A 22,546-nucleotide genomic window follows, 5' to 3' on the forward strand; every position below is an offset into this window, starting at 1 on the left:
AGAGTGGGGTACTCATGTGTGTGGATGTGTGGGGTGGATTCACTGTGGCAGGAGGTGTTCAAGTGTCGCCCTGGTTTTTTAAGATTTTTTAAGCCTTCTTAGAAGGTGTTGAGATTCTTGTAGCGAACTTTCTCACACACTTTCTGTAAATAACTGATTGGTTTGCATTCCTTTATGGAGGAGGAGAAATTTGATGGACTGTTGGTTTGTCCAGTGTCATTGGAGAGGTGGCACTGTCACTGTTGGAAAACTATAAATGTTGGAGTCAGAAATTAAACTTCCCTTTTCTCTTCACCTTGAGAGCAGCGGTGTGCACTTGTGTTCTTTCATGTCCTATAGTGACATTCAAGCTAAGCCTGGGTGTGACACTCAGGGCTCTCATGTGGTTGCCTTGGTGGAGCTCGGTCCCAGGTTGGACTCAATGGTCTCACAGGGCTCTTGTACCCCAATTGATTCCATGATTCTGTGACATTACAGCCTTTGGGGACAGCGTGGTGGCTGATGAGTGTCCCCAGCCCATTGCCATGCCCAGAGCCCAGGCAGAAGTGACAAACCCACAGCAGTTTCCATGTTGATCACCAAGGAGGAGCAGCGTGAGGTTCCTGTGCTGGCACTGGTGATGTCCCATGGACCAAGGAATGGCAGCTGTGACCACAAATCTCTGCATTAACACTGGATGGAGCAGCCACAGCTCTTCCTCAGAGTCATCTGTATCTCAGGGTGGATTGAGCTGAAAATCATCGACATGTCAGGCTCATCTGTGCATGTCTGAGGACATTGTGCAGAGCAGTTCCCAGTTTTTCACTTCAAACTGCCCAAGCTTAGAAGACAGACAGACATGGACTCTGTAGTGAGCAATGCTCATGCACATGATTGAAAAAGCAATCAAAAGCAAGGAAAGAGCAATAAATCCTGAAAGAATGAATAATGACCTGAAATAGTTACATTAGAAAATAGGAGATGTGTTTAGAGACTGGGTTTCTTATGCCAGAGAGCCATGAGACAGCAAACCTTGAATAATTCACCAATTCAAGAAGGTGTCAGCAATCCCACTTCTTCAGGGGGCTTAAAGAAGGAAGGAACCATTCCCCTGCTCTGCTCTGAGTTACACTCACTGATGATGAAATATGTGGGGGAAAGCCAACGCTGTAAAATCAGTAAAATAAATTCCACAGCTGAGGTAAACACTACACTGAGACTCTAAGTAAATATCATTAATATTTATATATTAATGTTAGGCAGCACAAAGGTGCTGCTGGAGGTGGGGTGGCTTTGAACTGAGCAGGAACCCAGAGAGGAGCAGCCTCTCTGGTGGGAGCTCACACATTTATCCACAAGGGATAAACTTTTCTCCCTGCCCACTCCCATTTCCAGCAACCCAAACCTGAAGGAAAATGCTCCTGTACTTATTCCCTAGGACATGAGCTCACCTCCATGGAAACATCTCCCCATCCCACAGCCCACACTTGAGGAACTGGGGTTTTTTCTCCTGTTCATCAGTACAAAAGTGGAAATTTTCTTGGAAAGGAAGGGAAACTGGTGATTTTGGTGCAGGTTTTGGTGGCAATGGGCAAGCCATCAGCTGGGGCTGCAGGCTCTGAGTACAGACCCTGTCAGGTTCTCAACATATAAATAATCAGCTCTACTCATCTTTCCCTCTGTTGGCCCTTTCAGCCATCAGCCATTGTGTTGTAGATGAAATGGTGGTTGGGCTTGTTGGTTTTTGGGGTATTTTTTACTTGGTTGATTTTTTGGGATTTTTTTTGTTTGGTTTTTTTTTCTGTTTTGTTTTTTTTGATTGTTTGGTTTGGGGTTTTCTTTTTTTTTTTTTTTTTTTTTTGGTTTTTTGTTGTTTATTTTTTTGTTTTTTGGGTGTTTTTTTTCAATATTTGTATTTTCATTCTCCATGTTCTACTCTTCTTTTCCCTGAGGTTTTGTTAGCAGAGCTTGGCACTAAAGCTTCTATCACATATTTTAAACTCAAATCTTCACATCCTTGTATTAGGTCCACCTGGCAGATGGACCTAAGTCACTTTTTTCCCCTCTGGTAACAAGCAATTAGGCTTTGTGAGGAGCTGCTGCTTCATGAGATTCCCATGGGGATCAGGCTCACCTGGACCACCCTCACCAAGGGTCAGGGTGTGATTTCACAGCTTTGGCTTTCCCCAGGATGTTTATATTTGTCATAAACACCGAGGGCTGGAGCCCCTCTGCTTTTTTCCTGGTTGGGGCATAAATGGGCAGTTGAAAACATGATCAGGGAGAACACAAATGATTTTAACCTAATTTCTCCAATGTTTTTTAAATTAGAAATTAAAAAAAAAAATCAAATGAACGGATATTCTTCAGATGCTTCAAGCACAAAAATCAGAAAGAACTCATTTGTGCCTGGTCTGTTGGGGGAAAACTGGGTAGAAAGTACTCAGGCTTCTTTTGCATCCCAGAAAAATGCTCCTGTGAAGCTGCTGTACACTTCAATGTACTCTAAGTCACCTTCCACATACTGCAGGAAAAAAAATTAAATTAATGTGATCATGATGGTGGTGAAAAACCAACCCATTTCTGCTGGGTTGTTTCCCAACCTACCTGCCAGACAAGGTTGTAGCTTTACAAATTGCTTGAAAGACTGGGAAGGCAAACTGCCAGGTTGTTTGCTCAGAGAAGATCTGGTGCAAAAAATAACCCCAAAATCAGGCAGGGTAGGAAGTGATGAGGTTTTCATTTGGCTGGTTCATGGAATTGTGCAGACACTTCATGCTCAGCTTTTTGTATCCACTTTTGCCTTTTACTTCCAAGTTGGGCACTAATTTTTGCTCTTCCAATCAGAGCCTCCTTTATTTCCCATCTGGGACATTAATTTTCACCTAAATTCTGTTTTCATGCCTGGGCTGCTGCCTTATCCACAGGATCTGAGGTTTCTGTGTGCTGCTGGGGGCTGGCTCAGCCTTCTTGCAGACTTCTTGGCCTTTGAAGAGCTCCATGAGCAAACTCCTTCCTTCCCACTTTATTTAACATGAACCTCATCCCTCCCTTTCCCAGGAGAGTGGCCAGGAATGGCAGGGGAATCGAGCTGCTCTTTGTGATGGGGAGCCTGGGGAAATCTGAAGGTCTGGGAAAGGGAAATATGCAGGAATGTCACGTTGGCTGTAATTACAGTGCAGAGCAGCTCTCCCTGCTAATGGGCTGGCATTAGAGGAGAGCTGGGTGCCCAGGAGAAGCTGAAGCCCATGGATCAAACACCAGGGGTAATAAATCAACAGCTGCCCTTTGGTGGCTCAGCAGATGAGCAGGAGAAGCTGCTTAGGATGGAAAACCACCCCCAAACAAGGAGATTTCCAAATCCATCTCCATCTGTGTCTGACAGGTCAGGAGAGGAGATTTGCTTTTCATTTATATTCAGTGAAAAACAAAATTAAATGAAAACAAAATTACACAGCCGCCCTCCATGAGCTGCCTCCAAAGCAAAGTGCCTTTGGCCCACTCAAAGGCAGCACTAAGTGCTGATTTCCCAAAGTCTGCCTGATTGCTGGGGTCCAGTTTCAGATGGCCCAGCACAGCTCAAGCCAGCCCAGCCCTCCCAGTGAGCCTGGGAGCTGCAAGTCCAGCTCATCCTCCCCACAAGGCACAGGGGACCCAAAAATCCTTGTTTTCTCATCAAATATCCCAGCTTGGAAGAGCCCCATAATGACCATGAGATGCTTTGGTGTGTTTTTCACCAACATTTTGGGTTTTGGATTACCTGGAGGGAAAGGCACAGAGAGCAACCAGCCAGGGTGACAAGGGCAAAGAAAGGTTTGGAAGGCCACAGTCACCCAATTTTACCCCTTTTGATAAGGATCACCCAGAAAAACACTGCCCATGGATGAGGAAACACATCCCTGCTCAGCAAAAGGGTGAAATGAACCCTCCTGGGCCTCCTCTTCCCCAGGCTCCAAACTTGCCACAACCTCTTTATTTAACTCATTGCAGCCACAGAATCATTAGGGCTGGAAAAGCCCTCCAAGATCACTGAGTCCTGTGGTAATCACAAACCCTCTGAACAGAGACACTGCTCTCTCCAGGATTTTCCTGGAGAGCTGTGAGAAAGCTCAGAGAAAGAATTAATCATTATCTCAATCTCTGCACCTGGCAGCCAATCTCTGTTCGTCAGAGATGTTTACAAGAAAGAGTTGTCCCTTCTTGACCAGTAAGTGAGAGGAGATTCTTAAAGGCCAATCAGGTCTTAGGCCCACCATTGTTTCTATAAGAACTGTGGACTTCTAATAATAAAATGTCTTTTCATGCCTTCTGATGATGGAGTCTCTGTGTCACCTTTGCTGTCCCCAATACCCCTTTGGTGATAATTGGTGACCCCTTTGGTGACAGTCCAACCATTCCCCAGCACTGCCAAGGCCACCACTAACCCATGTCCCCAAGGGTGACATCCACTGCATGAAAATGTCTGGGCTTGAGTACAAAATTCCAGAGGATTTTTCCCAAAAGTGAAGTATTTTATATAATGCTTATATTAAAAAAAAAAAGTTATTATTATTAAATAATATTATATATTAGTGTAGTCAGCATTTCAGCACTGCCATCAAAACTAGGGACACAAATGGGTGGAAATGAGAGCTCTTCCAGGATTATCCCAAATATTCCTGCCCTGTGGAGATGCTGCCTTTTCCTGGTTTTCCCCCCTGTCTGAGGGAGGCTCTCAGGGGCAGCTGGAATCTTGGATAAACAGCCCTCGGGCTGGGCCAGTCTGGGAATTTTGTGTTCCTGTGCTGGCAGAATCTGTGATCTCAGCAGCAGAATCAAGTGTTGCTCAGTTCAAAGGTGAGGGGAGCTGGTTTGTGTTCAAAACTCCTGAAAACAGGATGGTGACAGGAAAGGTTGGGAGTGGAAGTGCTGGAGAGGCTTTGGGCAGGGGATGTGAGTGGGAGAGGGTGGGAGCTCACGGGGCTGGCAGATGTGAAACCATGGCCTGCAGGCAGTGGGGTGGTGCCCAGGCAGGGCATGGCACTGCTGAGCCCTCCTGTGGAACCCCAGCTCCCAGCAGAGCCAAAGGGAACCCTGAATCCACCTCATCTCCTGCAGGAACCCCAGCCAGAGCAGAGCCAAAGGGGTCCCTGAATCCACCTCATCTCCTGCAGGAACCCCCAGCTCCCAGCAGAGCCAAAGGGGTCCCTGAATCCACCTCATCTCCTGCAGGAACCCCAGCCAGAGCAGCCAGGCACAGGCACAGGCACAGGGACAGGGACAGGGAAGTGACACAGGGCCGCTCCTGCCCTGGCAATAACCCCCTCCCTGGAACCTCCTTTTCCTGGTGCAAAACTGCTCTCAGCTGTGAATGGAGCCCTGGGGAAGCCATTCCTTCAGGATGAACCCAGCCCCACTCCTGCAGCTCCCTGTGCCTCAGCTTTGTCACCTGCTGGAGGGAGACCCTACAGCCCCAATGCCAGCCCCAGTATGGCACTGCAGTTCTTATGGGATTGGAGGAATTATGGTCCCCCCTCAGGTAGGAAATGAGGATCTCGGGCTCCCTGGGCAGGAGATAGATTTTCTCTGCAGGCTGGGTGCCTTCATCACTGGTTAAGCTGTTGGACAATGTGTGGTCACAGCAGAAAAACAGCCCTGATGAGGATGTCTGGGCATCTTTATGAGCAGAGCTGACATGTTCAGCCAGAAATCTCTCTTGACTTGACCTCCAGAAAATACATCACACTGCCAGCAAACCCAGGAGCCAGCCTGAGGTTTCATCAGCTAAGAGAGAAGGGAATAATCCTCAAAAGCTCATCCAAAACCCCTTGGGCTGGTCTCCAGGATGGGGAGGCTGCAGAGCAGGAGTTGGGGGGATGTTTGCTGCAGCTCATCAGTAAATGTTTGTTTGATTACAGCCCATCCCTCATGGTGGGCAGCACCCTCTGAGCAAGATGTGCCACGTTGTGGTCACCAATTGTTGAGGTGTTGTTGTGAGGGTCCCCAGGATGAGGTGAGAGATGAGAATCTGACTCCTAGAAGGCTTATATTATATTATATTATATTATATTATATTATATTATATTATATTATATTATATTATATTATTATACTAAAATTATACTAAAGAAAAGAGAAAGGATACATCAGAAGGCTAAAACAAGAATGATAATAAAAACCTGTGACAGACTCAGAGTCCAACACAGCTGGCTGTGATTGGTCATTAAATTAAAACAATTCACATGCTGGGTAAACAGTTCTCCAAATCACATTCCAGAAGAGCAAAACATGGAGAAGCTGAAGCTTCCCAGGAGAAGAAATCATGGTGAAGGGATTTTTCATAAAATATCACAGTGACACCACATCCTGGAGCTGGCTGTGCCCAGCAGCAGGAGCCCAAAATGAGGCCAAACCCATCTCAGTTCTGTGGGGAGGACAGAAGCTGCTGAGGCAGGAGGTGTGTGGTCCATCCTGCTGCTCCCAGAGCTTCCCTGCAACAGCAGGAACAGGAGTGGGTGGGGAAGGAGCAATTACCAGAGACTACCCAGCTTTGAATTGATCCTGATTAATGGGCCCTGAAAATCACACCCAGCCAGCTCTGGCATGTGGGATCTCAGCACATCGTTCCCGATGTCCAGAGATGCCAGGAGAACCCTTGGGGGTCTCGAAAACCCTGGAATGTTGCCAAGAGTGCTTGGTGGCTTGATTTTGATCCATCCACAGAAGTAACAAGAGTCTGAGGACAAGAGAATCACTTTAGAATACAAGGTGTAAAAGAGACACATTTAGAGGGTGAGATATAGACTTTAAGGTTTTTGGTACAGGGGGGTTATGGAGACAAGATGGAGAGATCGGGGCGTGTCTTGTCCTTCTTCTTTCTTCTTCTTGTCCTCCATCTCCTGTGATGATGTTGGCACTTAGAGATTGGTTTCTAGTGAAGGTGCACTTGCCAACATGGGCGAAAAGCATTGGGAAATAAAGGTAAATATTGTATACGTAGGTTTTAGTATAAAAAGACATGACCGCCCCGTGGGTGGTCAGAGAGTGCCTGTGACTGCCTGCAGATCAGACCTCTGTTGGGCAGACAGAAAAATTTTGTAGATAAGAAATAATAAACAACCTGAAGACCGAAAGCTGAAGAGTCCAGACTCGTCCTTTGCAGGTGGAAAACGTGGCGGAGTCGGGGAGGGGGGTTCAAAGGGAACAAGCGGGGAGGGGGGATGCGCTCTCTCGCGGCAGGCGCGGCGGCGCGGAAGCGGCGGCGGCCGGCGGGGGGGGCGGGGAGGCAATGGGAGACACGGGTTTCCATGCGACTCTTGCGAGCTCAACGCCGAAAGCGACAGTCGCCTCTGGAGCGGTGCCAAAGACGCGCGGGTCGAGCAAGGCTCAGGGAGTGGCCGGGGAGACCTCTCAAACCAGCGCGGGAGCGTCAGACACGGGCGGCAAGGACGGAGCAGCTGCAGAGCTCCGGAGAGCTGCTGTGAAGGGACGCAGGAGACGCGCGGTGGTGACGTCAGACCCGGAAGTCTGGACCCAGAGATGGGCTCGAATCGCTGCGAGAAAGGGGGCACCCGCGGGGAGGGGGCTGCGCGCTTCGGCGGGGGGTGTGGATACAGCGTCAGAGGAGGAGGAGAGAGGGGCAGGAACAGACGATAGGGAGGAGACTTCGGAGGTGGAGCGGGACGGAGACAGTGACGTCAGTACAGGGGAGGCAGAGGGCGTCCCCGAAGGCACGCATGTGCGGGAAGTGCCGGCGGAGCGAGGTCGGGGGCGGGTCCGATCCTCTGTGACGTCTGGGGCGAAAAGAAGGGGCCACACTCAGGGTTCGGCATCCCGGGGCTCCATCCCCTCTCCGAGACCGATGCCTCTAGCCTCAAATCCTATGGTTCAAACCCTTTCCACTCAAAAGAAACGCTCAAGTACTCAACCCTCAATGCCAGCTCAGTCAGTCAGCCGAAACAAAATGTTTGGGAAACGTTAGCCCAGGCAGCAAATTTAGAAAGTATCTGCCTGACACATTCGAAACCAGGGAAACCATTCACGGCATGCATGGTTGGGTTGCCAGTGGGCGAATGGCCAATTCCAGGGCATCCTCCAATGGAGATTTCGCAGGTCATCAAAGATCCTGTGAATGAATGGTGTGCGTGGACACATCTTTTACCTGTAGTTTCTACTGAACCGCAGGAATTGGAGATTTTTGGGTCCACAACAATGGAGCTATGCATGAAATTTGAAAATTCGAATGTGTCAAGGACAAACAATAGCATTGATGTCACACCAAATCATGAATATTATAGAAACGCATCAGCTTGGTGCAATCACACTGTGACGACAGCCAAAGGATCAATCCAGGTCCCAGTGCAATTGCCACGTGGGTTGTTTTTAATTTGTGGGGACAGAATTTGGCACGGCATTCCTGCAAATGCCAAGGGAGGTCCATGCAGCATTGGGAGGATTTCAATGTTGTCACCAGATTTAAAAGTGTTGAGAGAACAAAAACACAAAGAGAAAAGGTCCTTGCAACATTACAGTGCAGACTGTGATGATGAAGTATACACCTGGGACAAGGCAAGGAGAATTGCAGCAGCAATTTTCTCACCTCAGACAGCATCGGGGGTGGCCTTGACTCAACTGGACCACATGGGTTGTTGGTTGAGCAAGCATGCTCAATCAGTTTCTCTTGCTTTGAGTGACATGTTAAAAGATGTAAGCAGTGTGAGAGAGGCAACTCTTCAAAATAGGGCAGCAATCGATTATCTGTTGCTCGCTCATGGACATGGATGTGAAGAGTTTGAGGGAATGTGCTGCATGAATCTCTCAGATCATTCGAGATCAATTCATGAAAGCATTCAAAATATAAAAGACAGTATAAAGAAATTGGGCGAGATCACTGGGTCATGGATTGATGATGTGGCGGGATTTTTTGATCTTTCTCCCTTATGGAGAGGGTTTTTAAAAATGGGATTTTACATTTTAATGATACTCTTAGTCCTCATGCTCATCGTCCCATGCATCTTTATGTGTGTGAGACGTGTCATGAGTCAAGTTGCCAAAGAAGTCTTCTTGGTACAAACAGAAGGGGGAGATGTGGGATCTCAGCACATCGTTCCCAATGTCCAGAGATGCCAGGAGAACCCTTGGGGGTCTCGAAAACCCTGGAATGTTGCCAAGAGTGCTTGGTGGCTTGATTTTGATCCATCCACAGAAGTAACAAGAGTCTGAGGACAAGAGAATCACTTTAGAATACAAGGTGTAAAAGAGACACATTTAGAGGGTGAGATATAGACTTTAAGGTTTTTGGTACAGGGGGGTTATGGAGACAAGATGGAGAGATCGGGGCGTGTCTTGTCCTTCTTCTTTCTTCTTCTTGTCCTCCATCTCCTGTGATGATGTTGGCACTTAGAGATTGGTTTCTAGTGAAGGTGCACTTGCCAACATGGGCGAAAAGCATTGGGAAATAAAGGTAAATATTGTATACGTAGGTTTTAGTATAAAAAGACATGACCGCCCCGTGGGTGGTCAGAGAGTGCCTGTGACTGCCTGCAGATCAGACCTCTGTTGGGCAGACAGAAAAATTTTGTAGATAAGAAATAATAAACAACCTGAAGACCGAAAGCTGAAGAGTCCAGACTCGTCCTTTGCATCGCGCCCACCAAAGAACCACTCTACCCGTGTCAGGGCAGAGACAGACAGCCGGACCCGACACTGGCAGACACAAAAATCCATCAGGTTTTTCAGCCCACCTCGTGGTGTCTATTGACACATTTAGATACAACCCAACCCACCACATCTTTGTGAAGATTCAGTAAATGTGCAGAAATCTGATGCCAGAAAGTGCCCAAGGTGGGCAGGCCCTGGCACAGGGTGCCCAGAGCAGCTGGGGCTGCCCCTGGATCCCTGGCAGTGCCCAAGGCCAGGCTGGGCAGGGCTGGGAGCAGCCTGGGATGGTGGATGGTGTCCCTGCCCGAGCCCAGGGGGCTGCCCAGCCCCAGACCCCCCTGCTCCTGCAGGAACACACACAAGGGATTGCTAAGAATTGGGTGTGGAATTTGCAGGCAACCCCAACAAGGGAAAAGATGAGAATCTTGACTCCATGTTTCAGAAGGCTGATTTATTATTTTATGATATATATTATATTAAAAGAAAATGATATACTCAAACTATACTAAAAGAATAGAAGAAAGGATTTCATCAGAAGGCTAGAAAGGAAAAGAATGGAATGATAATAAAATCTTGTGACTGACCAGAGAGTCCAAGACAGCTGGACTGTGATTGGTCATGAATTAAAAACAACCACATGAGCCCAATCCCAGATGCACCTGTTGCATTCCACAGCAGCAGATAACCATTGGTTACATTTTGTTCCTGAGGCCTCTCAGCTTCTCAGGAGAAAAATCCTAAGGAAAGGATTTTTCATAAAATATGTCTGTGACAATTGGGCAAGTTGCTTTTTCACTTCATTTTGCCCAAAGTGAGGGGGAGAGAGCTTTCCCACCAGCACTGTGCCTGGGGGCTCTCAGTGATTCCCAAATCAGCCAGATAATGCTGGAGGAGGCACATCCTGACACCTCCTGTGCTAGCTGGGCTTCCAGCAGTCCCCCCTGGAGCATCCTGCCTTGGGACAGCACAGAACCTCCGGTCTCAGGGCCTCCTCTTCCCAGCTCTAAGCCGGGTTTTGTATCATGAGGCTCTGGCAAACCTGGGGGGAGCTTTTCTGGAGCCCTTTCAGACTTTCTGGCAAGAGGGAAATGCAGAGCACAGCTCTCACCTGGCAGGTCTGAGTGACTCGAATGCTTTGCTGAGCACAACACAGCAGTGCCAGTTACAGCCCGGGCTGAAAATACATTTTCATCCATCACAGTCCCAGAAGGTGGCAAACATCCAACACTTGGGACAGCTGGAAGGCTGGGAAAGACCCAGAACTCAGAGCAACTTCTTAATCCCTTGGTTTTACAGAAGGGGATATTAAAGGTGTGGAAAATACATCTGTTGTCAGAGCAGCTGAGGGGCGCCCCAGGCCCAGAGGGGCTGCTCACCCCCTCTCCTCTGCTCCCACAGGGGGTGGAGATGGCCCTGGGCTGGGAGGAGCGAGGGCTCAGCCCTCACACTGGGGACAGAGGCACCCATTCCTCAGGGGGACTCCAAACGTGCTCTGGCAAACACCAGAGGAGCTCCTCAGCTTCCCCTGGGAGTCCTGGGGACCACCCTGAGGTGACAAAGCAGCACTGCCACCCCCTGAGGAGCACTGAGAGGCTGCTGGGAGGCTCTGATGAAGATGTCCCTTAGTGATTGCACCCGGGGTTAACCCTGACCCTGCCCAGCTAAATGATGATTAAGCTGAATGACAATTAGCAGCGTTTTCATCTGGAGGGGGTCAGCAGGGACACCTTCCACTGTCCCAGGCTGCCCCAAGCCCTGCCCAGCCTGGCCTTGGGCACTGCCAGGGATCCAGGGGCAGCCCCAGCTGCTCTGGGCACCTGTGCCAGGGCCTGCCCACCCTCCCAGGGAACAATTCCTAATTCCCAATATCCCATCCAGCCCTGCCCTCTGGCAGTGGGAGCCATTCCCTGTGTCCTGTCCCTCCATGCCTTGTCCCCAGTCCCTCTCCAGCTCTCCTGGAGCCCCTTCAGGCCCTGCAAGGGGCTCTGAGGTGTCCCTGGAGCCTTCTCCTCTCCAGGTGAGCACCCCCAGCTCTCCCAGCCTGGCTCCAGCCCCTGCAGCATCTCCTTGGGCTCCCCTGGACTCTCTCCAGCATCTCCAGCCAGGTTTTCCCTGTGCTGCAGCCCCAGGGTTGGTAACAGCAAAAGCTGCAAGCAAGCTCGGAGCAGGCAGGGGGGAAATAAAAGATGCATTCCATTGTCTGCTCCCTGAATTCCCGGTGTCGGAACCCTTGGGATGTGGATGCTGCCCTCCCTGCCAAGGCCCTCCGGCAGAGCAGGGGACAAAGAGCCCGGCCCCGGGGCAGGATGTGAATAGCGATGAATGTCAGAGAAGGTCTTGATCTCATCGTTTCAACCTTCCGGCGTGAATTAGGCGAGAATCCACACGGAAACCGAGGAGAGCCGGTCAGCTTCGAATCCCGGTCTGCATCCCCAGTGCCCGGGGGCTGCTGCAGGGACCGCAGCTGCCGAGGGCTCTGAACGAGTGCCAAATCCAAAAGGGCCTTTGTGAGCCGGGAACACTCATTTATCACACATTTATCACCGCTGGGAATGTGGTGAGGAGCTGGAACAGCGGCTGGAGTGACCTTTGTGTGTGATGGAGTGGGGTCCCTGCCTGTCATCGCCACGGGGGATGGAAATGGGGTGGGAATGGGGTGGAAATGGGATGGAAATGGGGTAGAAGTGGGATGGTAACAAGCTGGAAATGAGATGGAAATGGGGTGGAAGTGGGGTGGAAATGGGGTGGAAGTAGGATGGAAATGGGATGGAAATAGGATGGAAGTGGGGTGGAAATGGGTTGGAAATGGGATAGAAATGGGATGGAAATGGGATAGAAAAAGGGTGGAAATGGGTTGGAAATGGGATAGAAATGGGATGGAAATGGGATGGAAATGGGGTGGAAATGGGGTGGAAATGGGGTGGAAGTGGGGTGGAAATGGGGTGGAAACAGATACTCCCGTTCTGCAAAGCTGACCAAAGCCCCAGGAGCTGCCCCAGGGGAGCCGTGTCCCTCCCCAGCTGCTCCCTGGCCACTCACACGCTGAGGGATTTCTCTCCCCCAGCCTTTTTTGGGAAGTTTGCTGCATAATTGGAGTCGGGATGTGTTGGGGAGTGCTTCTGTTCTGAGAATTGCTTTTGGATGGGGAGCAAAGCACCTCGATTCGCAGATGCTGCAGTAATGCCCACGGGTGAATTCCCCCATCAATAATGGGTAGATAAAGTGAAAGCTGCCTTCAGGAGGTGTTGCTGCTGGTAACAGCGCTGGGGGGAAGGGATTTAGCCCTGGGGGTTCTCTGGCTGCGTGTTTATCCCTTAGTGACCTTGGCTTTTCTCACAGGGAACAGGAACAGGACCAGAGGAAACGGCCTCCAGCTGCACCAGAGGAGGCTTGGGTTGGATTTTGGGAGAATTTCTTCGCTGAAAGAGAGATCAGGCACTGGAACAGGCTGCTGATAGCAGAGGTGGAGTCACCGTCCATGGAAGTGTTCCAAAAACTTGTAGATGTGGTGTTTTAGGGACATGGGTGAATGGTGGACCTGGCAGTGCTGCCTCATTGGACTCGATGATCTCAGAGGGCTTTTCCAGCCTAAACAATTCCATGATTTTCCCATGCAGGGCCCTGGAGGATGCTCTCCTCTCCCTGAGCACCCCTGCAGCTCTCAGGCTGCCCAAGAAGCACCAACAGCTTCAATTCCTGAGACCACTCCGGGACAATTTTCCCAGCTCTGATGGTGAACCTCACCTTTAATAAAGAAATAACTCAATTTACCAGTCATGTGTCTGTGTGCCAAGCCCACCCTGGCAGCACAGCAGCTGTTGGGAGTGGGGTGCTGCCCCAGCCCCTCTTCCCATGGCTCTGAGCCCCCCATGGATCAGGATCTGGCCCTGGCAGAGCCTGGAGCGCTGCAGTCGCTATGGAGACCCACCTGGAGTGCATCCATATGGAGAGGAACAGCTCGTTCCTCATGTCCCCATTCCAGGGACATGGGAGACAAATCCCATCCAGATGGACCTCAGCAGGGCAATAACATCCAGGGTTTGTGATTCCTCTCTAGGGAATGGCATCCAGTGCTGCAGCCCTGGGCTCCCCCCAAATCCAGCATCCTTATGGGATGAGCCCACCCCATGCTCCTGCTGCCTTTTCATGGGCTCACACAGGGACATCTGTGGGGTGAGGGTGTGCAGAGTCAGTCTGGGAATGGGGACATGGCTGGAATCATCCCCATGAGTGCCCCAGGGCTGTGGCATCATGGAATCATGGAATGGTTTGGGTTCAAGGGACATTAAAGCTCATCCCACCCCACCCCTGCCATGGCAGGGACACCTCCCACTGTCCCAGGCTGCTCCAAGCCCTGTCCAACCCGGCCTTGGGCACTGCCAGGGATCCAGGGGCAGCCCCAGCTGCTCTGGGCACCCTGTGCCAGGGCCTGCCCACCCTCCCAGGGAACAATTCCTAATTCCCAATATCCCATCCAGCCCTGCCCTCTGGCAGTGGGAGCCATTCCCTGTGTCCTGTCCCTCCAGGCTCCTGTCCAAAGTTCATAATCTGAGCAGACACCCTGGTGTTGGTTCGTGCTGGGGGAGGCACCTGAGGCCTCATTTTCCCCCCAAACAGCAAATCCTTTCCCTGGGCTGCTCCCCAGGGCGTTGTTTGTCACTTGGAATCAGCAGACACCGCTCACATCACTGCAGCCACAGCTGTGACTCCTCATCCCCCTGACTCCTGTGTCTGCTCCACTGCAGCAGCTTTGAGACAAACATCTTATTTTTGCAAAACAAATGTGTTTTCTGGTGCATGCAGCCAGCTTGGGGGATGAACCCCCCCTGCTGCAGGGCAGGGTGGGTGCCAGCATTGCAGCAGGAGGGAGGCACAGCTGCACTGGGAGGGAGCCTGGAAGGGCTGCGCTGGGGATTTGGGGACCTCAGGGGGATCTCCCTGCTCCACTGGTGGCAAAATCACCTTCCCCAGCACGGACCCCTCCCTCCCCACTGCCAGCACGTGCTGGGGAGGCAGCAGGACCAGGGCCACCAGGCTCGTCCCATGGCTTGTCCCTGCCCTTGGAGCTCCCCGGCTGGGTGACAGGGCCCATGGATGGCACAGGCTGTGCCCTCTGCTGGATCCACTCCTGTCCCCAGGGGAGGGAGGCCCCACAGCCCCCCCTGCCTGCACAGGGGCTGTCACCCAGCCCAGGGGACAGCCAGGGGGACACCGAGCCGGGGAGGGGAAGGACTTTCCCTGGGGCTGTGTGATGGAGGCACAGGGGCTCTGGGGAGACCGAGGGGGGCTGGATCCTTGATCTGCTCCCTGTGCCCCACAGTTTGAGGGCTGGACCCCTATCCCTGTCCCCGTGTGATGCAGCTGGGGACGCTCAGTGGGGCTGGACCTGGACCCCAGTCCCTGTCTCAGTGTGATTCCAGCAGGGATCCCAAAGGGGCTGGACCTGGGCCCCCATCCCCGTGCGATCCCCGGGAGGTTCCGTGCTGGACCCCGCGGGTCCCACCGGGCACCCGGAGCCCCGGGAGGCGGTGCCGCCCCCGAGCTCCCCCCGAAGCCCCCCCAGAGCCCCCTCCCGTCGTGGCCCAGCGCTGGCAGGAGGCGGCTCCGCCGCAGACGCCGCTCGGTCACCGCCGCGTTCACCTCGCGGAGCCGGGGCTGCCCGAGACACCGGGAACAGCGGGAACAACGGGAACAACGGGACATCGGGAGTACCGGGAACAACGGGAACAACGGGACACCGGGAACAGCGGGAACAGCGGGAACAACGGGAACAACGGGAACAACGGGACACCGGGAACAACGGGAACAGCGGGAACAGCGGGAACAGCGGGAACAACGGGAACAGCGGGAACAGCGGGAACACGGGGGCTGCCAGAAACACCGGCGCTGCCGAGGCTGCCGGGAACCCGGGAGCAGCGGGACACCGGGAGCAGCGGGACACCGGGAACAGCGGGACACCGGGAACAGCGGGACACCGGGATTGCCGGTCCCGCGGAGCCGGGTAAGCGGGCGGAGGGAGCGGCGGAGCCCCGGGACCCCCGGAGGCACCGAGCGGGACCGGCTGGGGACCCTAGTGGGGGACAAACCGGGAGGTCCGAGCTGTTGGGGGGGCCGGGCTGGGAGCGATGGGAGCCCCGGGGGTGGCGGAGCTGCTCCTGCCCCCAGCCCCGGCCGGGCTGGGAGGGGTCTGGGCCAGCGGGACCGGGCGGGACGTGCTGGGGCACAGCTGGAATGGGGGTCCCAGCCCGGCCGGCGATGGGGGCCCAGGGGACCCCAGAGAGGTCTCGCTGCCCCCTGTCCCTGCAGCCCCTTCCCGGCTCACCCAGGGGTGCACTGGGGTGGCGCTGGGGCTGTCACGGTGCCGATTGCTCCCCTCGGGGCTGGCAGCGGTGGGTGGAAGCTGAGCAGGCTCATCCAGACGTGAGATCCATTTACACCCTGGCTGCTCCGCCTGGCGCTCCCCGAGGTTTTGGCTCCGTCAGGGAACTGACCCGGGGCTGTGGCAGCCCAGGACATGCCCAGGACCTTCTCCTCTGCTGGCCTGGGGAGCAAATCTCTGTCTCCACCGGCTGTGGGTGGCTCGCAGAGCCGAGCCGCCCCCTTTCCTCCTCCTCTCCCCAGGATCGGCGTTCCCGGCCCAGTTTGAGACGCGCCCCGGCACTGGGAGCAGCGGTCAGGCTGGGAGCGGCCATGAGGGACTCGCCTGGAGCTGGATCCCTGCGGAGCCTCGTCCAGCTCGCCTGGCTGTGCCTCTTCTCCTCCGTGCCGGTGAGGGCCGGGCTGGGGCCGGGGCAGCGGGGCTGGCACTGCCGGGCTCTGAGCCCCGCGGGGCGGCTCCATCCCGGCTCCTGCCCGGCTCCATCCCGGCTCCATCCCGGCTCCTGCCCGGCCCCGGGCTCGGGCAGCGCTTCCCGGGGGCGGTCAGGGCGCTGCAGGCTCTGACCCAGCTCCGGGCTTGCAGCACGGCGGGGCCAAAGTGCTGGAGAAGACCTTCGAGGAGTGGCTGCGGTACCGTGACGAGTGCCTGCGGAGGATGGCGAGCGAGCCCTACCCGGCAGGTACCGGCCGTGCCAGCCCGGGGCGCACAGAGCCAGGGCTGGGCTCATCTCTCTCCTGCGTCACCCAAGAGACTGACAAGGACCTCCACATGTCAGATGGGGACCCAGGGCTGGGTGTCCTGGGGGGCTGAGCTGGTGTGGAGCACACGGGCCCGTTTCAGGGTGGCATCAGCCCCCTCAGAAGTGCTGGGATCGCAGGGCTCGCTGTGTCTGTGCCACCAATCCGGCACTGAGCGTTGGCTTTCCCTGTCCCTGTCCCCGCCCTTGGAAGGGCTGTTCTGTAACAGGACATTTGACATGTACGCCTGCTGGCCCGACGGGAGCCCCGGCACCGCCGTCAACGTCTCCTGCCCCTTCTACCTGCCCTGGTTTGAGAAAGGTGAGGATGCCCTCCTGCCATCCCTGAGCTGGAAGCCAGGGCTGAGCCCTTCTGCGGCTGGAGAGGCTCTCAGGGCTCCCCTCCCTTCCCCTGACAGGGGCAGAGGGACCCATGAACAGACCTGGGGTGAGGGGACACCGGGGGCTCCGAGCAGAGCCAGCTCTGCCCATGGCTGCCCTGGAGCAGGGGCAGATCCCCCATCCCTGGAGAGGGGCTTGGGGGAGCCTGGGGCACTGTGCCGGTGCTTGGTGTCCGCAGTGAAACACGGGCTGGTGAGCCGCAGGTGTGGCACCGACGGCCAGTGGGTGACAGTGAACGGCAGCCAGCCCTGGAGGGACTACTCGCAGTGCGAGGATGAGCTGGAGGTCACTGCTGAGGAGGTGGGACCTGGCTGGGAGCGCGGGGATGGCCAGGGCAGCCTGGCCGGGGGTGGACGCGCACCCAGCCGGGCTCCCTGGCGCTCTGCTCCCCTGCAGGAAGGCGCCCGCCGGCTCATGGTCAGCTTCAAGGTGCTCTACACCGTGGGCTACTCGCTGTCGCTGCTCACCCTCATCTCCGCCCTGCTCGTCCTCACCGCCTGCAGGTAGGACACGGCCCTGCCCCTGCTCCCTCCCCACATGCCGGCCCCGCCTGACCCCGCTCCTGCAGGAACCTGCGCTGCACCAGGAATTACATCCACGCCAACCTGTTCGCCTCCTTCGGGCTGCGCGCCACCTCGGTGATGGTGAAGGACGCGCTGCTGGAGCGGCGCTGGGGCGTGGAGCTGGTGCAGGTGGCGGACTGGGAGGCTCTGCTGAGCCACGAGGCGAGTGCTGGGCTGGGGACAGCGAGGGACCCTCGCCCAGGGCAGGGCTGGGGGGGCGGTGCCTGTGCAGCCCCAGATTCCCGCTGGGTGAGCTCTGGGGTGCCAGCGGTGCCCACGTGTCACTATAGGACACGAAACAGCACGAACGCACACACTGCTGCTCTCAAGGTGAAGAAAAGGGAAGTTTATTACCTGATTCTAACATTTACAGTTTTCTAAAAGTGCCAGTGGATTGGAGGGGGAAAGTGCCACCTCTCCAATGACACTGGACAAACTAACAGTTTATTAAATTTTTCTTCTTCTATAAAAGAATGCAAACCAATAAGTTATTTACAGAAAGCGTGTGAGGAAGTTTGTTACAAGAATATAAACATCAGATGGCTTAGAAAATCTCAAAAAATCAGGGTGACACCCATGCAGCTGATGGATGAAGTCTTGGGGTGCCTGTGCATGGTCCTGGGGTGCCCATCCACACAGTGGGCATGCTTTTGGAGTGCCTGTGCTGCCCATGACCCAGTGGGTGAACTCTTGGGACACCTGTGCACCCGCTGGGTGAGCTCTGGGCCTGTGTGGCACCTGAGGGATGAACCCTTGGTGCCACTCATGCCCCTGCTGGGTGAGCTCTGGGGGTTCCTGTGCAGCCTCTGGGTGAGCCCACCATGGGGGAGCTCTCAGGGATCCTGGGGTGCCTGTGCAGCACCACCCCCCGTGGATGAGCTCCTGGGGTGCCTGTGCTGAGCCGTGGGTGGCTCTCCCGTGGCAGGCAGCGCTGGGGTGCCGTGCAGCGCAGGTGCTGATGCAGTACTGCATCCTGGCCAACCACTACTGGTTCCTGGTGGAAGCTGTCTACCTCTACAAGCTACTCATCGGGGCCGTGTTCTCTGAGAAGAATTACTACAGGCTCTACCTCTACCTGGGCTGGGGTAGGGGCCCCCTGGGCGCGCTGCGGGGAGGGGACAGTGCCCGGTGTCACCTGGGGGCACCGCGGTCCCAACCATCCCAGGAGGGTGTGGGGTGGGGGCTCTGCCACCCCGGGGGTCCCCCCAGCACGGGGGTGGTTTCTCAGCTCAGGAGGGTGCTTGGTTTTACAGGGTTTGCTGTGTGACTTGCAGGGACCCCCGTGGTGTTCGTGGTGCCCTGGATGGCCGCCAAGTACCTGAAGGAGAACGCGGAGTGAGTGGGGATGAATGGACAGGGATGGATGGATGATGGATGGATGGATGGATGGATGATGGATGGATGGATGATGGATGGATGGATGGATGGATGATGGATGGATGGATGGATGATGGATGGAGGATGGATGATGGATGGATGGATGATGGATGGATGAGGGATGGCTGGATGGATGGATGGATGGATGGATGGATGATGGATGGATGGATGATGGATGGATGATGGATGGATGGATGATGGATGGATGGATGGATGGATGATGGATGGATGGATGATGGATGGATGATGGATGGGTGGATGGATGGATGATGGATGGATGGATGGATGGATGGATGGATGGATGGATGATGGATGGATGGATGATGGATGGATGGATGGATGGATGGATGGATGATGGATGGATGGATGGATGGATGATGGATGGATGATGGATGGATGGATGGATGGATGGATGGATGGATGATGGATGATGGATGGATGGATGGATGGATGGATGGATGGATGATGGATGGATGATGGATGGATGGATGGATGATGGATGGATGGATGGATGGATGGATGGATGGATGATGGATGGATGGATGGATGGATGGAGGGATGGATGATGGATGGATGGATGGATGGATGGATGGATGGATGGATGATGGATGGATGGATGGATGGGGGTCTTGCTGGGATGCTCAGAGGCTGCTGAGGGTCCCTGAGCCCCCTGGCTGGGGCTGGAAAGCTCTTGGGTCATGCTGCCCCCAGCCCAGGGTGACGGTGCTGTCTCTCCTCCCCGGCAGGTGCTGGGCCCTGAATGAGAACATGGCTTACTGGTGGATCATCCGCATCCCCATCCTGCTCGCCTCCCTGGTAGGGAACAGCTGCCAGCCCCGGGTCTGTTTGGACAGCAGCAGCTCAGCCCCTGGCTCCTGGCCCTGGGAAGCTTCCAGCAGAGGCCAGGAGGGAGAGCTGGCCTGCAAGGACCAGCCAAATGCACAGGGGGTTCAGCAGCTTGCTGACCCCTGGTTCTGGGGGTTCATGAAGGAAGCTGGGGTGCTGAACCCCAGGGAAAGGGGCTGGGGGTGGCTCCTGCTGCTTCGTAGCCAGGATTTTGGGATGGCAGGAGGGGAGGAGGGGCGGCAGCAGCCTCGGCAGCACAGGGGGTGCCATCCCCTGCTGGGTGAGTGTCACAGCCAGGGCGGGTGTGCTGGGCTCTGTGTGCCCCTGCCCTGTCTCCCCTCCCAGATCAACCTGCTCATCTTCATGCGGATCCTCAAGGTGATCCTGGCCAAGCTCCGGGCCAACCAGAAGGGCTACGCCGACTACAAGCTGAGGTGGGCCGGGAGTGGGGTGGGGACACTCTGAGCTACCGGGGTAACGCCCCCTCCACACCCCCACCCTCCCCACGCCTCTCTTCCACCTTGCACATCCTTCAACGACCACCCTGGGATTAACTGGGAGTTTGACTGTCCCCTTACTGTCCCCCAGGCTGGCCAAAGCCACGCTGACCCTCATCCCCCTCTTCGGGATCCACGAGGTCGTTTTCATCTTCGCCACGGACGAGCAAACCACGGGCATCCTGCGCTACATCAAGGTGTTCTTCACCCTCTTCCTCAACTCCTTCCAGGTGAGGTGGGAGTGAAACAAATCCTTGTTCTGGGCACACCACGGAGCAAAGGTCAGGGGCTCACTCTCTGAACTTGCTCTCCTGCGGTGCTTCCTTGGGAAGGGTGGCACTGCCTCTGCCCTTGAGAGCGTGCTGCTGCCTCCTGTGCTCTCTGGGCAGCGCTGCCATGGGGACCCCAGCCCTAAAAACAACCAGGAGTGGCCTGGGGGGAGCCTTAAGCTCATCCCAGCCCCAGGAGAGGGACAGCAAGGAGGGGGCTCACTGCTGGCTCTCCCTGCAGGGCTTCCTGGTGGCTGTGCTGTACTGCTTTGCCAACAAGGAGGTAACGTCCCTGGCCCTGTCCTTGTCCCTGTCCTGGCACCTCCTGCCCGGCTTCCCCACCCTGTGCCTGCAGGGAGGGCACAGCCATGGATAAGCCCCTTCTCCCTCCCCTCCATGGCAGGTGAAGTCCGAGATGAAGAAGAAGTGGCAGCTCTGGAAGCTCGACCACCCAGTGCTCTGCTGTGCCCAGTGAGGTGGTGACCAGCCAGGGCAGAGGGGCTGCTGGCCACGATGGCCACAGGGCCTGGCTGCAGGGCAGGAGGCTGCAGAAGCTGTGCTGGGCAGTGCCCACCTGGGATGGCCAGGCTGGGACGGGTGTCTGGCTGTGCCACACTGGAGCTGCTGGAAGGGACATCCCTGCTGTGACCCGAGTGGGAGGTGGCACCCCTGGCTCTCGCCAGGCATTGCTGTGTGGGCAGCCCTGCTGCTTCTCGCCCTGCCTGAGCACCTGCAGAGCCTGGCAGCCTCCCCCAGGACACCTCCCACACTGGGAACCCGTGGGACACCCACACCCCCCTGGGCACCTGTGGGAGGGATCACAACAGGCAGGGGCAGCCTGGTCCTGCAGTGGCAATGGGAGATGCTGCCACACCACAGCCAGGGCTTCCCTGTCCTTGTGTCCCAGCCCAGGACCATCTCAGCAGGCACCCACAGCCACCCTGTAAAGCTCTGCACAGCGAGGGGCTGCTCCTGCTCCCACCCTCATCACCGACACAGAACAGCAGCTCCCATCCCCTCCTCACTGCTCTCCAGCTGCACAAACCCCGGTGCCTCCTGCATGGGCAGAGCCAAGGATGGAGCCCCAAAACCATTTGGGAGTGAAGGATTTGAGAGCAGCAACTCACTGGGGCAGAGCCCAACCTCCCCCATGCCAGGTTCAGCATCCAGCCCAGCCTCCCCTGCTTTGTTCAGGGAAAGCTGGATTGCCAGCCTGGCAGGAGCTCAGGCACCAAAGGCTCAAATCCTGGGAGTTTGCTTTCCAGTGGGGTGCCAAAGCATCCTCCCCCCCCGGCCAAGCAGGCTGTGGATCCCAGGAAGCCCAGAGAAAGGGAAGCAGCTGCGGTGGTGTGGTTTGAGCAGGGCTGCACCTGTCCTGGAGCAGCTGGAGACATCCCCAGCCCCTTGCTCTGGCCCACGGGAGCAGCACAGACACTGCCAGAGCTCGTTCCCACCACATTCCTTCCTTTGCCATGCACAAGTCCCCTCCAGGAGGAGGAAGCGCAGCTGGGAGCTCAAGGAGATGCCCATGGACACGGGAGGTTCTCCAGGCCCTGCCCCTTCCCCGAGGGGCTGGGGGAGCCTCTCCCAGTGCCTCAGGGAGGAGCTGCCTCGAGCACACAAAGCAAAGAGGCTGCACCAGCCTGGAGTCACGTCCTGGATCGATGGAACCCCCACGAGACCAATTTACACATCAACTCTCTTTTCAGATGTAAATAAATATTTATTTTTCAAAAAGCAGAGCCTGCTGCTTCTGTCTGCTGCAGGGGAGGGAAGGGACTGGTGGGCACAGAGAGCTGAATCTCAGAATGGACTCGGGGGTGGGGGGAGAGAGCCTTAAAGCCCAGCCCATCCCACCC

General features: G+C 55.3%; 1 protein-coding gene across 3 annotated transcripts; it reads left to right on the top strand.

Annotated features, from left to right (window-relative positions):
- Window positions 1-14,920: 14,920 nt before the first annotated feature.
- On the top strand, window positions 14,921-22,424 carry LOC139598277 (glucagon receptor-like). Of its 3 annotated transcripts, none has more exons than XM_071444468.1 (15): window positions 14,921-15,304; window positions 15,464-15,548; window positions 15,583-15,619; window positions 16,240-16,386; window positions 16,580-16,676; window positions 16,948-17,055; window positions 17,314-17,435; window positions 17,532-17,638; window positions 17,704-17,864; window positions 18,628-18,783; window positions 18,973-19,033; window positions 19,822-20,355; window positions 20,510-20,648; window positions 20,929-20,970; window positions 21,091-22,424. In XM_071444468.1, exons 1-15 carry the CDS (start codon window positions 14,974-14,976, stop codon window positions 21,160-21,162), a joined length of 2,199 nt encoding a protein of 732 aa, XP_071300569.1. In that variant the 5' UTR covers window positions 14,921-14,973; the 3' UTR covers window positions 21,163-22,424. The 3 variants fall into 3 exon arrangements, with proteins under 3 accessions (XP_071300569.1, XP_071300568.1, XP_071300570.1); XM_071444469.1 differs by having other exon boundaries at window positions 14,928-15,548; window positions 19,822-19,891; window positions 20,267-20,355; XM_071444467.1 differs by having other exon boundaries at window positions 14,926-15,548.
- Window positions 22,425-22,546: the final 122 nt, after the last annotated feature.

This window comes from Agelaius tricolor, unplaced genomic scaffold (assembly GCF_023055355.1).
Source record: "Agelaius tricolor isolate 1412-34295 unplaced genomic scaffold, bAgeTri1.0.p SCAF_19, whole genome shotgun sequence".
In the NCBI taxonomy this organism is placed as follows: domain Eukaryota; kingdom Metazoa; phylum Chordata; class Aves; order Passeriformes; family Icteridae; genus Agelaius; species Agelaius tricolor.